Source organism: Fusarium redolens (assembly GCF_020744475.1).
Source record: "Fusarium redolens strain MPI-CAGE-AT-0023 chromosome Unknown BKA55scaffold_13, whole genome shotgun sequence".
Taxonomy (NCBI): domain Eukaryota; kingdom Fungi; phylum Ascomycota; class Sordariomycetes; order Hypocreales; family Nectriaceae; genus Fusarium; species Fusarium redolens.
In genome coordinates, this window is record NW_025763676.1 from 203,531 (window position 1) to 219,900 (window position 16,370).

The 16,370-nt window shown below is 49.0% G+C and overlaps 6 protein-coding genes across 6 annotated transcripts; 2 read left to right on the forward strand and 4 right to left on the reverse strand.

The window, feature by feature from the left end:
- Positions 1-166: 166 nt before the first annotated feature.
- Positions 167-3,305, forward strand: BKA55DRAFT_619934 (heterokaryon incompatibility protein-domain-containing protein). Its single transcript, XM_046196752.1, has 2 exons — positions 167-401; positions 448-3,305. Exons 1-2 carry the CDS (start codon positions 240-242, stop codon positions 2,863-2,865), a joined length of 2,580 nt encoding a protein of 859 aa, XP_046046232.1. The 5' UTR covers positions 167-239; the 3' UTR covers positions 2,866-3,305.
- A 728-nt stretch (positions 3,306-4,033) lies between these two features.
- Positions 4,034-4,445, reverse strand: BKA55DRAFT_575647 (uncharacterized protein; the record flags this gene model as incomplete). The annotated part of the gene is made up of 1 exon (XM_046193399.1): positions 4,034-4,445. A coding segment is annotated over one exon (276 nt), but the record flags the coding sequence as incomplete, so codon positions are not given.
- A 956-nt stretch (positions 4,446-5,401) lies between these two features.
- BKA55DRAFT_692963 (uncharacterized protein) lies at positions 5,402-6,662 on the reverse strand (the record flags this gene model as incomplete). The annotated part of the gene is made up of 2 exons (XM_046199852.1): positions 5,402-6,487; positions 6,549-6,662. 2 exons carry the CDS (start codon positions 6,660-6,662, stop codon positions 5,402-5,404), a joined length of 1,200 nt encoding a protein of 399 aa, XP_046046234.1.
- Positions 6,663-7,373: 711 nt separating this feature from the next.
- BKA55DRAFT_575654 (uncharacterized protein) lies at positions 7,374-8,383 on the forward strand. The gene is made up of 3 exons (XM_046193400.1): positions 7,374-7,516; positions 7,571-7,874; positions 7,927-8,383. Exons 1-3 carry the CDS (start codon positions 7,442-7,444, stop codon positions 8,052-8,054), a joined length of 507 nt encoding a protein of 168 aa, XP_046046235.1. The 5' UTR covers positions 7,374-7,441; the 3' UTR covers positions 8,055-8,383.
- A 91-nt stretch (positions 8,384-8,474) lies between these two features.
- On the reverse strand, positions 8,475-11,066 carry BKA55DRAFT_596131 (alkaline-phosphatase-like protein; the record flags this gene model as incomplete). The annotated part of the gene is made up of 1 exon (XM_046195902.1): positions 8,475-11,066. One exon carries the CDS (start codon positions 11,064-11,066, stop codon positions 8,475-8,477), a length of 2,592 nt encoding a protein of 863 aa, XP_046046236.1.
- Positions 11,067-13,684: 2,618 nt separating this feature from the next.
- BKA55DRAFT_596132 (ferric reductase like transmembrane component-domain-containing protein) lies at positions 13,685-15,779 on the reverse strand (the record flags this gene model as incomplete). The annotated part of the gene is made up of 5 exons (XM_046195903.1): positions 13,685-13,950; positions 14,010-14,973; positions 15,102-15,204; positions 15,262-15,706; positions 15,740-15,779. The coding sequence occupies 5 exons, from the start codon at positions 15,777-15,779 to the stop codon at positions 13,685-13,687; spliced, it is 1,818 nt and encodes a 605-aa protein (XP_046046237.1).
- Between the last annotated feature and the right edge of the window lie 591 nt (positions 15,780-16,370).

Below are 16,370 nucleotides of genomic sequence, written 5' to 3' on the forward strand. Positions count from 1 at the left end.
TTTGTCCATTTCGCGACTCTCAGCCAGCCAGCGTCGCATTTTCAACGCACAGCGCTGTCGATCACCAACATGATTGGACGCACCAGAAGCGTGTCCGCTAATAATTGGCGATCTGCCAAGCACTGCCACCACCTGGAAGATTGCTTATTTCGGTTATATACAGGGTAGTTCCAGGCAATGCTCTGGGAGAAACATTCTTGGCATTGTTTCGTTTCAATTCAAGACTTTTTATTGAAACGATGTCTGAGAGCCCAAGTGCCAAGAGCACGGAACAAGCGGGGCAGCCTGAAAACAATATCCCGCCGTGGTCGTCGCGATTATATCGACAGGTTGGCTTTTCGGCGAAAAAGACGTGGCAGGATAGAGGTGACATTATTCGTCACTCGAGAGAGCTCTTCACTGTAGGTTGACAGATCCAGCACTCAAAGTCAAGCTCACAAGGTCCAGGCTGCAGGTCCAAATGGACTTTCGTATTCTCTGCTGCCAACTTCTTCAAGTATACGACTTCTCGAGGTCAAGCCTGGTAACCCCAGTGATGTGCTGCACTGCTCCCTCCAAACAGTTGACTTATCCGACAACCCCAAATATCACGCCCTCTCATACACGTGGGTGTTGGACCCACCAAGCTTCCCTTACGAGCTGAGATATCTGTCTCAAAAAGTCCCAAACTTCTCAAAAGTCGTCACCAGCGGAGTCGACACTGTAAACCACGCTGTCAATCGCCTTATGGTTCGGTCGCGATCCGAGGTATCAGATCAAGATGCAAAGCCAGCTGAGAACACTACCGACAGAGACAAGATCCTTTGCGACGGCAAAGGTGTCTACGTCAAATCTAACCTATACCAAGCTCTCCTTCAGCTCAGAAAAGCACGTCCGGGACTCTACTGGATTGACGCCATTTGTATTAATCAATCTAACCTTACTGAGCTGGGCCAACAAGTGCAAATGATGAATCGGATCTACAGTTCAGCTTCTCAAGTCACGATATGGCTAGGTACTTGTCCCCATGTTTTCTCACCAGGCGTAGCGAACCTCGTTCAGATGACCAAGACCGGACTTCCCGAGATTACCGAGGCTGCTGAATCCAAAGACTTTTACTACAAAAGAGTCGGAACAACATCGCTTTGGCATTTAGTACTTTGCGTCTTTTTCATCGTCACGCGCAAATGGTTCAAGCGACTCTGGGTTCTGCAGGAGCTGTGCCTTGCAAAAGAAGCCATCTTCCTCTTGGGAGAATACAGGTTTGAGGCTGATGACATTTCTATCGCTTTTGGTTGGATGAGAAGTATTTTGAGCGCTTGGAACACCAGCGGGTTGCACATGTTTGCTCAGATATTGACTTCATTTGGTGACATGCCTGACCAAGCTATCTCTCTGCTGAATTCACGCCGGACTATTTCTGAAGGTGACAAAGTTGGTTTACAGGAGTGGTTCAGGCTGGTCAAGGACCGTGAGGCAAGAGATCCGAGGGACATGGTGTACGGTGGCCTTGCTTTGATTAAGCCCGAGACGCTTCTGATGGATCCAAGCTTAAAACAAGGCTCCGGGAACTCATCAAATGATCACGATAACATTGCACCTGATAACAGACAACAATGGCCGTCGCTACACGCAGACTACGCCATCAGCCTCCCCGCGGTTCTCGAGAAAGTGGCGCTATGTCTTCTGTCAGGCCCCGAGCCAATGAACCTCCTCTCGCTAGCAACGCGATATCGCACTCCCTTCTTTTACGACATGACGAGAGATACATCTATTCACTACTCAGCGATGAAATACGACAAGATGTCAGAGCTTGAACTCGACGTGCCTTCATGGTACGCTGTCCCATGGCTTGAGAACTCGCGGGGTATGAAGCTTCTCATCTGGCAGAATACCAGCGCACCACTGGCAAGCATATCCAAGATGACGAACAAGCCGCTCATATCGGCTGATGGTGAATCGCTGTTTCTCGATGCAGCACACTTGGACACCATTGATTCTTGTGTGTTTTATAATTTCTTCGGCGATTTAGCACATGATATGGAGTCTATGATCACGTTGAGTTCAAAGACAAATGAACGAGCACAGGAAGCTGCGGCGTTGAAGGAAATCTTCAACTACGCTCCGCCATTTCATCTACTAGAAGTGATACTCGACATGACTGCATATACAAAATCGACGGAAAAGTCACCTCTGGAAATCCTTTGTGATCTTCTGACTGCTGGAACATGGAAAGGCTCAGCCAGCAGCAAGATGGTCGGGTTCTGTCAATGGCTTGATGACTGGGTAAACAATTACCTCAAAGAACACGAAAAAGAAAAAGCAAAAATAACTGATGAGACTCCCATCTTGAGAGAATTCATCGCCAAAAGAGAGCCCATCATAGCCAAAATACAAGACGATTACGCCAAACTACGCACAGCATATCCTGATCAACCGTGGTCACCCGAAGACCGCAAAGCCATCTCGGAAGAACGCAAGATCCAAGCCTCGCACTTCGCAAGAACCCTGCAAATCGCACAGACGGTCCGAGCTCTGTTCAAGACCCAAAGCGGCAAACTCATCCTTGCACCGGCATGGGCTGAAAAGGGTGATGTTGTGATGGCGGTGAAAGGCGGCAAGGTTCCTTACGTCTTTACACCAAAAGATGAGGACATTAAGCGGAAGATTGCGTTTAAAGAGAAGTATAATGGTGATATATCGATTTCGGCGTTGAAGGAACGGCCGGGACATAAGGAGGCGCAGAAATGGGATGCGGCAAGTCTGCAGGGTGACATTGAGAGAAAGGACGGTTATTTGCTCACTGGTGAAGCTTATTTACATGACTCGGACTTGAAAGAGATTCTGGTGAGGGAATTGGAGTTTGGCAGGTTGGAAATTGTCTAATTGAGATCATGCGAAGATGGAGAGTTTGGCTCCCATTTTCTGTTACGCACCTTGACCATGACAAACTTTTGCTCCTGAGCTTGGATATGCAAGTTGCCCAAGTTGAGATTGATAGATGAGCTTCAATTTGCACAGACTTGTTTGTGGCTCACCAACTCTCCGAACCTCAGCGGAGCGGCAAAAGACAGCGGCTATTCAACGACTGTGAATGAAGCAATCACGGCGTAGGGTAAATTGAAGATTATGACGCCAAAAGCCACAAACATCGATTTAGACGCTCGCATAATTAAGAGGCTTGGAACTATTTTCAATAATCCTTTTGCCTTTTCGATATGCTTAAAAAAAGATGTAAGCCCAGCGATTAAGCGATGTTCATCGACCACTGTGAGGTTGATCTCATGTCACTCAGATATTTTTACGTGATCAAGAACAGGTCAACCACACAAAAAAGGAAGGCAGTTCATGGTCTGGTCTAGATCCCCAGAAACTGGGCTGTAGCTTAACCCCTGAAAGCCCTACTCGGCACTCACGGGAACAGTCTCAGGCGCTAGTACCTGAATTTAGCGCTGACTCTCAATATTAACCTCAAAAAACACAGACGCCTCAACGGCACCTGCTACAAACTCCGTGAGATCCCGCCCAATCAGTGACCCTTGGTCCCCGTCTCGTATTCCCCAGATGAGATCCACGGAGCAAAAAAGCTTAGCTCAGGTTGGACATCCATCGCCAAGCCAATCGATCAGCAGCAATCTCCACGACGGCAAATCAGTGGGTATCAGCCGACCTGTGCTAACCTCAGGGGTAAGGCGTTCTAGACGCCGCTAGCCCGGACGGCTAAACACCAGTGACCAATAGCAGCGGGCGACAAATTTCCATCCTGTAAGCCACTATCATAACATACGAAGTTATTCCTTGGATTAGTTTCCAATAGTGTTGTAACCGCGCGCTGCCGAAATAAACCTCGGACTTGTCCAATCGCCGTACCCCTGAGCACGTCAATTGCTTCTCAGCTGGTGTAATGGATGATGTGAACTGCTTTACCGTTTGTTAGTACCTTCCGCTATGAGCCGGGAACCGAAATTAGAGCAGTCGTCGCAGGGCTGTTACACGAGCATGTCACTACTGCGTCTAAAAGTAGATTCATCGTAAGAATAGACAAACATAAAAGAGCTGGATATCCTCTACTCAAATCGCTTTTCTTTTCTGCTCTTCAGTCACTCACTCACATCCACTCTTTCCTCGCAACTTCTCCACGTTCTTTAACGAGACAACAGTCCTTCCTTACTTTCTTTTTCTTAAACAACCGCCAACATGAAGCTGTCTGCTGTCACCCTTCTCACCCTCGCCACTGGTATCCTCGCCGCTCCCGTCGCCGAGGCCAACTACGACGTCTCCTACGCCAGCTACGAGGCTCCCAAGGCCCCCAAGCCTCACTACGAGAAGCCCAAGCCCAAGCCTCACCACGAGAAGCCCAAGCACGAGTACCCTGCTCCTCACCATGAGAAGCCCAAGCCCAAGCCTCACCCCAAGAAGCCTGAGTACCCGGTTCCTCACCACGAGAAGCCCAAGCCCAAGCCTCACCCCAAGCCTCACTACGAGAAGCCCAAGCCTAAGCCTGAGTACCAGGCTCCTAAGCCTCATTACGAGAAGCCCAAGCCTAAGCCTCACCCCAAGCCTGCTTATGAGGCTCCCAAGCCGGCTCCTAAGCCCCACAAGCCTGAGTACACCAAGCCCAAGGCTCCCAAGCCTCACAAGCCTGAGTACACCAAGCCCAAGGCCCCCAAGCCTCACCCCAAGCCTGCCTACGAGGCCCCCAAGCCTGCTCCTAAGCCTCACAAGCCCGAGTACACCAAGCCCAAGGCTCCCAAGCCCCACAAGCCCGAGTACCAGGCTCCCAAGCCTCACCACGAGAAGCCCAAGCCTCACCCCAAGCCTACCTACGAGGCTCCCAAGCCCGCTCCTAAGCCCCACAAGCCTGAGTACACCAAGCCCAAGGCTCCCAAGCCCCACAAGCCCGAGTACCAGGCTCCCAAGCCTCACCACGAGAAGCCCAAGCCTCACCCCAAGCCTACCTACGAGGCTCCCAAGCCCGCTCCTAAGCCCCACAAGCCTGAGTACACCAAGCCCAAGGCTGAGAAGCCCAAGCCTAAGCCCCAGGGTTACCAGGCTCCTAGCTACGTCGCTCCTCACTACTAGATTTGCTCTGGGAAGATGAAGGACAGTAGCTGTTTGTGCTGTGGTTATTGAGTGGGTGACTCGTGCTGATTCACTACCATGGTATGACCCGTGCGTGAAAATGCATAGCGAGAGATGGCTCTGGACTTCTGACTTATGAGAGATTCTGGAGGAATGGCAGGTATGTGTTTGGATGGATGGACTTTTGACATTTTCTTCTTGTACCTTTATTGGCTTATTAGTTATAATAACTGCATCCGAATGAACTGCGTTGCTTTAACACTACATTCATCCCTCGTGAATTTTGTGCACCCCAAGTGACAATACTCTCTCTGCTTGATGTCTTATATCTTGGCTAAAATCAATACTCCCATAAGCGGCACTCAATCGCCAAGTCATGCCTGAAGTCACCACAACGTTCGAAGATCCGATCTACTGCTCTCAGCCATCTCCTGTTGAGCTTGGTGACATAGTGCGCCTTAGTATACTCCCAGTAATCAGGAAACCATCCTGAGTTCTCCCTGTCTACGATACCTAAGATCCGACCGTTATGAACCAAGATGTTTCTCATGTTGATATCGGAATGCGTGAACACAATCTCATGTCCTTGGGAATGAAAGACATCTGTCAGCGCAGGTGTTCGTGGTGTATCATTGAAGTCTTCTTCGGAAATGAATGGTCCGAAGAAGTCGCCTCGTTCCTTGTCGTAGCCGCGAGCAGCAATGATCCTGTAGTCATAACATGGTCCATCAATGGCATTGCCGATTTCATACTTTGGCGCTCGTTGCCTTGTGATGGAACGTAGCTGTTCCAGGTATTTCTGCATATCTCGCACGAAAAGGTCAAGATCGTGATCGCTGAGTATATCGATGTATGAGCCAAACCGTTGTCCCGGTAGAGCAGTTGTCAACAGATAAGAGGTATCTGTGTCAGACACTAGACCCAACGGGCGAGGAACTGGAATTTCAGTTTGGCTCCGTTCAAGCTGCAGAGCACCAAACTCAATTGCCAGTGCTCGATGATCTTCGACACTCTTCGTCTTCAGGTACATGCCGAAAGGGAGTTGTTGAGCGTTCAGGCTGCAAGATGGCCCGTAAAAACGAGCACCCAAAGAACTCAGAGAGCGGTAGATCAATATCCGGAGAGGGACTGGCATAAGGCGGCACACTGAGGCAATCGCAAGAGCGACAGACTTCGAGATACGATGCCAAGGTGAAAAGGATAGCATGCTGGGAGCTGGGAGTTGTTGTCTACTTGTAATTTCTTGAGCGATCAGGGTCCACCGTATGGATTTCGAGAGCCTTGATATAGCTGGCAGCAGACTGATGTTTGGTGTTTGAATCCCGGTATTGGAATGATCCATAAAGCGGTCTCGTCGGACCTTGGAAATCTTCTCGAGAAGAGGAGGTCGAGTTGGACCTCCAATTGTGACTTGCGTGACATGATACTGCAACAGCGTGAGTGGAACTTCGGGACAAGAATAAACACAAGGAAGATAGGGGACTCACGTCAGAGTCTTTCGTGGTGGATGTGAAGTGAAAGTATCCTTGGGATAAGGCTTCTGCCGCATACTGTCGTACAAGCCAGTGGTTTCGGGCATCATTATTCATCAAGGCAAGCATTACCGGCGAAGATACGCTCTTTCATATCAGAGCCAAGGAAGACGCTAAAGAGCTCGTGAAACGACTTCAGTCGGTAATTAACTAAGTGTCATACAAGAGAAGAGAGGTTTGGGGTTATAGCGTACCTCTTTCAGCCTGGTTATAGGGAATATTGGTGTAACAATCAGAGGATCCGTAAACAATACTTCTAGACCAGTAATACGGCATTTAGAACCATCTCTCTTTGACATATATGCGATAATGCTTTTGTTCGGCTTGGCTTCTTGTGACAACTGCTCGATGACTGCGAAAGTTAATATGGTCCTGCAGATGGTATGGCTGAAGCAGCCTACTAGTTCCAACTAGCTCTTATCACTCCGATGATAATGCTCTTAAATCGTAGCCTTCTTGCCCGTCGGAGTATCTTTGGAGCATGTATCGAGCAGTCGCTTCGGGGCTGACCGAGTCTTGCAGGAAGCATTCCAGGAGCTGATCATCAGGATGCTGACAGCGGGAGCTGCGGATAGCAGCAAGAGCCTGTTCAATACTGCTTTTACTTGTTTTCAAGCCAAAGGTCTCTCGGTTCGTTCAAGCCGGAGGGCGGTGGAATCACGAAGACAAGCTGGAGTGTTGGTTGATGCTGCGCCTAATAGCCATTACATAATACTGCTGCCTAGAGAAGGATGACAATCCGATCCCCTCACTCAGTGGCTTTTTCTACCTGGCTACAATATCTTGGGGTATTGACATATATATCAGAGCCTTGCTATTGCCATCCAACACAGCCTGAAAGCGCAAATATGTCGCTCAATGGAAATCTCGAGAGCTCATCGATTTACATCGCCATGAACAGCCGTCCTTCTCCAAGACAATATGTTCGTCAAGTCTCTTCTTCTTAACATGTTTATCCGCTAAGTTGGCTTATAAAGCACTGGGGTTTAATTATAACTGATCACTCTGGGCGGCCTGTTCTTCATCACGCATCGAACCTTGAGGGACCTTGGAAGTACGAGGAGAAACAAGGCAACTCAGCCATAGATCTGGCTATGATTGTAATAGCAAAAGTTGCCAGTGTAACGAGCGAAACACGCGCAACGCAGGTCGTCCAGTCCGTTCCTGCAGATGGCGAGCCGTCTCAACGAACCGGGGAGACTTTCACCTGTCGAATCTGGGTTAAGGATGCTCTTGTTAAACTCCACGATAGCGCGGCTATTTTCCTTCCCAACGATATTTGTATGGCTACTATAAGATACAACTATGGTTGTCGGGCTGATAGATTGTTCAGATACCATTGAGACCCAGGCTATATCATATGCTGAAGAGTATGCTGCTGACAGCGAGCAAGGCAAAGGGACAGCAGTTGTAAATGATGCCTTTGGAGCAAGTTCGTCGCAGTCAATGGCAGGCGTCTAAACAAGTGGTCCAGGAGAGATTTGTGAGACCCTATGCGATACTGTACAGCCTGAATGGCAGCAATAACTCGGAGTTTGTTGTTTGTTGTTGATATTGTAACCATCCCAAGACCGACCCAGCCGGTCACTGAATCGCCGAACACCCGCTGAGTAACCACGGCACTTACAAAGCCCATGCTATAAGGAACTTATAGCGCATAACCACTTTGACAGCGCGGCATTTGCCGGTAATTAAGGTCGCCTCACTGTTTCGCTCTGCATGGTCTCACAACGCTCAAGTTCAGACGCAACACATACGCTCAGAGTTGGGACCATGAATGAATCAAGACTTATGGTAAAATGGATATCGCAATGCAAAACTCTAAAATGCAAACTATTCATACATCTTCATTATTTATACGGCTGAACCCCCCAGCCTTTTTTATTGATCCCTTGTCTCTTGAACATTAGGATTTCGCTCATAACGCCAACGCTTTCCATTCTCCTGCACATGCCACCTTGTCATAAAAGCACCCTCCTCCACCCACTGCGCCCACTCAACACCCCATTTCTTCTCCACAGAGTCCAAGAAGGAAAGATAGTCAAAGGCCTGAATGGGGTCCTTTTCTAACGGGTCGACTGAGAGGTCGCTGAGTCGCCACTCGGTGTTGTCGATGAGAGGAACGCTGAGGTGACGGTCGGGATGGCGGACGTCGCGCACGTTGAGCATGGCTCGGCCGGGGTTGACGACGGTGAAGTGCCATTGTGCTTGGCCTGTTTGGTTGTTGACCATTTGCATAGGGCGCAAAAGGGACTGGCCTTCGTAGTTACCGACCAGTGACTCAGCAGCTTTACGGCTGACGCCTTCGAATGATCCACTCTCAAGCATGAGATCGAGGATTGTAGGAAGGACTTGAGTGGAGTGAACAGCATGCTCAACGTTGAAAGCTGGAAGAGATGGGTGAGAGAAAACAAGCGGGACATGATCAGATCCAACGCTAGGATTGTAGTAAGGAGATGCCTTGCCATTCTCGACCAGCGAGACACCATGATCACCAAGGAAGACGATCAAAGTCTCGTTGGCAACACCTTGATCATCCAACATCTTGAGAACCTTGCCAATCCACTTATCATCGTAGCTCTCAGCGTTGGCGTAATGCGACATCTCATCGATGTCCTTTCCAGAACCAATAGCAGTGTACGTCTCATTCTTAGGAATGCCGTAAGCGTGATGACTCGTGCTGGTGATGTGCGTAAGGAAGACTCGACCATTGTTCTCCTTGGCATCATTGAAGGCGTCTCGCATGTAGTCCTCAAGAGGATCCTCCTGGAAGCCAAAGTAGTTGATGTCCTCCAGCTCAACACGGTGCTTGGCGTTCTCACTGCGAAGAGAGTCTCGGTCCTGGGTGTTTTCCTCGGGATAACCGCAGGCAGCCATGAGCTTGTGATGGTTGTCGTAGTGAATCATGGCGGTCTGGAAGAAGTATGACTTCCACTTAGCAGCTGACTCGTCTTCGGCCTTGTTCATGGCATCGAAGATGTGAGGGAGACAGGGCTGGTAGATGTGACGCTTGTAATCGAGGTTGAAGTCGGCAATGAGGGGGTTGAGACCACAGATGGTGCCAACCAGACTCTTGAGAGTGTAAGTACCGGAGGTGTAAGCGTTTGAGAAGTGAGCACCGCCACGCTTGGGTGTCTTGTCGTGCTTGAAGCCATCGTCGTAATCGCCAGTGACATACCGCGCGTTGGGCATCAGATTCTTAAGTCTCTCCTCGACATCCTCAGGAATCTTCTTATCAGGATAAGACTCCTTGAACTTCTCCCACATATGGCCGCCCTTCTTGAAGGGGAAGATGTCGTTCCTGGTACTTTCGAGCAGGAAGAGCATGACATGCTTGACAGAGACATCCTTGAGCTTATCCTTCAGCTCTTCCAAGACAGGTTGATCGAGGTTGGAGATCTTCATGGGATCCTTGGCGGCGTTGTAGTGAAGTTCGTTGGGTGTATACCAATCCTCAAAGCCAGCTAGAGGCTTACCCTTGGGGAGCCAGTCCATCTTTGGTGGCTCGCCCAGGGCTGACTTTTCATCCCACTGGTGTTGAATGCCGACTTGTTCAAACTTGGAAGGGAGTTGGTCGAGAAGTGGTGCGGTTGATGAGACGTCGACGAAGGGGAGGAGGCCAGTGGTCCATGAGAGAAAGACAAGTGAACGATCATCGGGGCGTTCGAGCAACAAGACCAACATAGCGATGGTGAAGAGAGACCAGAAGAAGTATGGCATGCCGTAGTGAATGCGCCTCACGGTTGAAGGCTGCACTCGAACGCCGAAAGTGCTGACTCGTTGCGAGATTCGAGAGTATAGAGTTTGCGACTTGCCATGTTCGACAAAGTCCTCCAGCCAAGCTTCATCGTCAACATCGTCGTACTGGTTGTCCTCGGCAACGACAGGTTCGGGATCGGGAAGAGGGCTGTAGATGTTTCGCTTTCTCAGGAATCGGTTTGTCGCAGTTCGTGCCATAGCCCAAGGGAAATGGATCATGTCCGCACCCCATCCAAACACTCTATAACACACATTTTGGAGCAGCCAAGCAAGGACGATCAAGCAAGAAGCGACCAAAATGAAGGTCACGAGACCAGAAAGGAAGATGGCTCTTGATGTAGGATCGGACACGAGGTTGAGGTTTCGCCAGTGGATCTCGGCGCCGGAGACAAGGTAAAACGTGATGGATACTAACGATAGAGCGACGTTGTATAATATTAATAAACCAGCGACTGCTGTAGTGGCGTAGTGTAGTATTTGGTTCCGGGGAGACCATTGATCGAGGAGGAGTCGAATTAAAAGAAGGACGAGAATGTCTTGTATGAAGAATGTACTGAAGAAGGTGAATAATCGACCAGTAGCGACAGCATTTCGGTGGCTGTGGATATGGGCGAGCTTGGATGCCAAGAGGGCTGAGACAGCAAAAGTAAAGATGAATGGGCGATTGGCAAGACGAGCGCCCAACCTCGTGAGCCAAGATGGTATGCAGACCATGTTTGTAAAATAGCCAAAGACAAAAGATAAATGAGAGGATAAGAATCACACGTTCTTTGTAACTGATCACATATAATGCTTTAAAGAAAATTCACCTCAGAGCTAATAGCCAAGCACCATGATCGCCGTTTCGTTCTAGAAGAAAGACAAGAAAACTCGAGACAAGAAAAAGAAATTGTGGAGAAACAACCGGGAGCCCGGGACTATTATAGCGATTTTTCTTTACTACCTACGCCCATGGCTTTAATTAGCTGCAGTGTCTACCTAGAAGCCCTGACCGAGAAAAAGCCCCCCTTTACGTTATGTAAAATAAAAAGACGAGCAAAGGATCGCTCGCGTGCGTTGTTTCCTCTTTGCTTTGGTTAGCCCTCTGGCTAATCTCGTGTTACGGATTTCGGCACCGTCTGCTTATGGATTGGAGGCGTGTGATTGGCGGAGAAGGGGCATTCACCTGTTTTTAGGGCGAGCCGAGGGGCCGAGTTTCAGTGCGAGCTAAGCCCACTGAGAAAAAGGGGGCAGTGTTGGGCTAGAACTCTAGTGTTATTGGTCGAGGGTACACGGAGACTAACATAGTATGGTATGATGGACCGCAGAAGCTCGTTTAATCTTCTGTACCGAGGTCGTATAGAAAGAGTGCATCACGAGACCAATTTCTTTCTGCTGCATAGTGGCCGAGACTCCGTTCCGTGTGGATGAGGGCGCTAAAGAAGAAAAACCCTTGCTCGGTTATTCCCGAATCTGGACCTGAAAATGAGAGAGGAGCTGCAGCCCTAACACCTCATGTCATGTCATGTCATTGCACGCTTTTTACTGACTCTTTCGTCATACCCAAGGTAGCATGCCAGATGGCAACAAGGTTTCTTTCACATGGTTTCCCCCTTGGTGTAGGTAGGGAGTATCCAAAGCCGTGATCCGAAGTAAAAGTCAATATTCATGTTCGGTATGTATAATGGGAGAAACAGAACAAAGTGCATTATCCCTCGTTTCAAAGGACAATGCATAAACGAGCGAAATTGGTGGGGTCATCGCTTCCCAAATGGCCTGAGTCATAAGTTCTGCCTACCAACAGCTCAGCCCAACTCGGCTCAGCCTCTGTGCTGGCATTCCTTCCATCCAACGTCAGCCACTGACACCAGAATCCTTCCTTCGTGTAGATCATAAAAAAGGTCCCTTCTGCTCTCGCCGAGGAAGGTGCCAAGGTGGCTAAAAACAAGGGACCGGCTACATCGGAAATGGTGTTCTTGTCGCGGAATAGCGGCATGACATTTTGCAGGGGAGGTCCTAGAGTCTGGAATCAGTCCCGCCCCTGGGGCAGTGGGGAAGAGTGACAGTGATGGGTTGCAGTAGATCATCCCACTAGAGAGAATTAGTGCATCGCGGCTAAACGCCAGAATCTTTATGATTTGCTCAAGTTTTTATCCCTTGTTTCGGTATTCATGTCATTGGATAATTCTATACGACTGTAAAGTGTGGCAGAGAGTTAAAGCTGGTCACTACCGTCTATTTAATTAAGTGATGAACAACTAGAAAGTTTTTCCGGGATGGCTTTAGACTTTACCGTCCGGCTACACGGAAATGAAGAACCTCACGTATGATTGGCTACTGAGCTGTCAGTCCAGGGTAGTTAGAACCGTTCCTGGCATTAACACCAAAACAGAAAATGGTCACGAGCTCCAGCTGGGAATAGTCTCTGAATGGCCTTCTCGTATTTGATGACTTATGATACCATGGGGAAACATCATTCCGCTATTGAATTTAGCGCATCGCGGTCCGCGTTTTGTGGATTCGGGACCCCGGAAGGTCTGCAGTTACCGAATCTCGGTGGTTTTACATGGCCTGCGGGCTGTCAAATCCAGGGGTCCGGAATTGCCTTTAACATGTTATACGAGATAAATGACGCCCCATAACAATTGTTCCTAGTGTCAAGGGTAGGTGATTTCTCAATAGATCTGGAAAGAACACTGCCCATCGAGTAGCAGAGGATGTTGGACAACAAATGCCTTTCTGAATATTCGAGAGTATACTGATCTTACTAACAAAGGATAGTGAGACTGAGCAATGTCGTGCTATGCATTACTTGAGGTTTATTTATCTTTCATTCTTGGTACCAGTGCTGCTATTTCTTGCTGGCACATCGCGCTTGTCTAGTAATAGGTAACTCCTGACCTAACAATCAGTAGACCCCGTATTCCAGCTGCATGTCAGATCAAAGATCCTTTCACCTTGCCAGATCAGGCAAATTCTCGTTTTTTCCCTCACGATTCTCGTAAGCGGCCCCTGCTGCCCAACTCATAATGGCCAAGTTATTATATTGTTTAGCACTGGTATGTTCCTGCAAAGGACGAAGGGCGCTTATGGCCGAGAAACAAGTCTCCTATTGCGGTAGTGCCATGCTTCACTCATGATCCGCAGATTTTCTTCCCCTATGCTGTACGCGAGACCTTGTCGTGCCACACAGTGAGTCTAATCTTGTTCTTGTACATTCACGACCTGAGGGAGTATACAACGGTTACCCACCTCGATTAAGCCAACGATTCGATCAACATGCCATAATCACAGTGAGCAATTACAACTTTGACGCCAAGGTAAGTGATAAAATTTCTGGAATACTGTCTCGCTTACCAACTGAAGGCATCAACCTCCAGCTCAAATACAACCTCGCTTGCCTTTCCAACACTAACGACAGCTGAACGAGTACTGTCACAGAGTCCAGGAGGACCACAAACAACAACGCCGATTCTCTTCCAACCCGCCTCAATGTCTTGCTCCAAGAGCGCCCTGACATCCAACCGCTCACCGACCGATATGACCTTATCTGCTATCTCGCTCAGTGCTGGGTCGAGGTCCTGCAAAAGCGGCCGGGAAGACCCTTTCAAGCTCCAAGCTAGTTTGACATTCACGTGCGCACGTGTCCACGAGAGGATGCCAGTGATACCAATGCACCACCGATAAGCAGTACGCGATCGCACTTGAGCACATCACGGGTGGTGTTGCCGCGATAAGGGCCCTCGAGCAGGACAGGAAGGTTTGAGTGCTTTCGTAATAGACTCGTGGTGCCATTGTGCTTTTTGATGTAGAGGGAGATGCTGTCAGTACCTGTAACGCTCTGGGATATGACAATTTGAGGAGCCTTCTGGCTCATCTCCACATCACCCGAATGCGATGATGCTCGCTCCGATGTAGACATCTTTTGTAATAGAGCAGTATTGGTGACGGAGAAAGGGTGATTCTGCCAAGGGCGGAACGACTGCAGTGTAGGGAAGTAGATGTAGGCATGGTAGCCTGGCATGGATAGCCATCTGACGCCAGAAATATCCAGGCGGACGACCTCATCGGACAACTCGACGACATTGGCTCGTCGGACACCGAATTTCGCCACGCGTAGCACACGGAAGAGACGATCAAAGAACCAGACAGCACAAACCATGTATATCCATAATTCGTAAACTCCAGAGAACGGTTTCCAGAAGTAGATGTGGTACCAGCAGCCGACAATGGCGAAAGCAGCGAGGAGAATATGAAGGGCGAGAAATACTTCATATGAAGCGCGACGAAACCACAGAACGCTCTGAACTAGAAGGAGGACTAGACATAGTGTTCCAACGATACCCCAGATCCAATAAGGCTTGTGGGCATCTGTATAGTAGGTTCCAAGGCTGATGTAGGCGGTAAGGAGGGTGATGGAGTGAACGATCGCATGAAGCGCGCAGAGACGGGCCACCCAGCGGTGAAGGACCAGAAAGGTCGAGAAAGGCCAGTCAGTGATCCACAAGAGGATATTGTTGCGCGAAGAGAAGAGGACTGTGAGTGGCAACAGGGCAAAGGAGATATGGCCTGTTCGATAGCCGACGTATGCTAGTAGCTCGGCTGACTCGTTGAAGCCCCAGGGGTGGGGGTATGGGAAGTTCTTGTAAGACATAGCGCCGAGGATGATATTTAGGATAATAAACATAGCAATCCAGAGTCCGTTGGCGTATTGCCGAGGAGGAAAGGCAGTGGGCGGATGTTGTAGCCGCGAAAGGCAGATGGGTAAACAAGGTATGGCTTGATCCTATCTATGGCTCGCGTCATGAAGGGGAGGTAGCCCAGAGTCGAGAAAAGGACTGGCGTTGCGACGCCCACAGAGATCAAAACGATACTGGATGGGTAAACCATTAGCGACTGCTTTAGAAGAGTCGGAGCATGTCTGACTTACACATAAGTGGACTGAACAGCTTCCTCCCAGTCGAAAAAGACGTTGAAATCATACTGATACTGATAATCAGCATCTGCAATAAGCGCTGTGTAGTTTAACTTGTCGCCCGCGATATACGTCCTCCTGGGAGACGCTGTCACATTCGCAAGCGCGGCGCCATAAGTCCATTGAGGAGATACAGTCTTGTCCCCAGTAGCTTGTTGCGCCCAGTATGCTTCAAGCTTTGAGGACGATACTTCTGCGCAGCGAGTGCTAATGCAATTTGCGAGAGTGCGTAGAAAGTCGCCATTCTTTGCGATGCAGGGCGCCGTTGGTGAACCACCGTGTGAGTGCTCGCTCAGATCCATGCTACCGTGGTCCATTGATGGACAATCAAGAGGTGCATTGCCGATTATGGCGCGACAGGCGTATGCGCAGGGAGGATCATACCATGACTGGCCATAGCCTATGAGACCTGTCTTATAGCCATTCGCTGTACGCACCAAGAGGGCCAGTAAAGCGGCAACAAACGACCGCATTCTGACGCCGAGGGCGGGTCGAAATCTCAAATAAAGTATTAAAGTTAAATAATGAAGCCTTGAATGGGGAAGCAGTGGTTATGTAGGGCTGAAATGGGGTTGCATGGGAAGCTTCTTAACTCTACAAGGGATACGCCGACCAATGCTAGTCGCGATAACTCGAACCCTCATAATCGGTAAACCAATGAGTGTTCCAATATTACTATTTAATAAGAGGCATCATGCGCAAACAAACTCATTTAGTCAAGCCATGTTCAACGCCAAGGCCAAAGAGTGCAATGGTGCCAATGATAAGAGGGTTATAATATGCGCAAACTTGCTCATGGCGTTGAACGAAGCAGCCTCCTTCTGGTCACTAACGAATTGTATCGCAGCGATTACATGCATTGCAACCTCAAAGTCTTATTCGGCTATTTTATAAAGATGAAACACAATTTAAGCACAATAGTCTCAATGCGAGAGATCCAACTACTTAAGACAGCCAATCAAGTGACTAGAAGTTGAGTTGAAGAGACCTGTAGCAAGACATCACGGCGATAAATGTGTGAACCTCAAGATAGGCGATGGTATATGATAAAGTAGTGTTCATAG

Bases quoted from the DNA above. Each gene is read 5' to 3' on its own strand.
- BKA55DRAFT_619934 (XM_046196752.1), top strand. From the start codon at position 240: ATGTCTGAGAGCCCAAGTGCCAAGAGCACGGAACAAGCGGGGCAGCCT. The intron at 402-447 runs GTAGGTTGACAG...CACAAGGTCCAG, and splicing joins ACTCGAGAGAGCTCTTCACT to GCTGCAGGTCCAAATGGACT.
- BKA55DRAFT_575654 (XM_046193400.1), top strand. From the start codon at position 7,442: ATGTCGCTCAATGGAAATCTCGAGAGCTCATCGATTTACATCGCCATG. The intron at 7,517-7,570 runs GTTCGTCAAGTC...TGGCTTATAAAG, and splicing joins GTCCTTCTCCAAGACAATAT to CACTGGGGTTTAATTATAAC. The intron at 7,875-7,926 runs GTATGGCTACTA...TAGATTGTTCAG, and splicing joins TTTCCTTCCCAACGATATTT to ATACCATTGAGACCCAGGCT.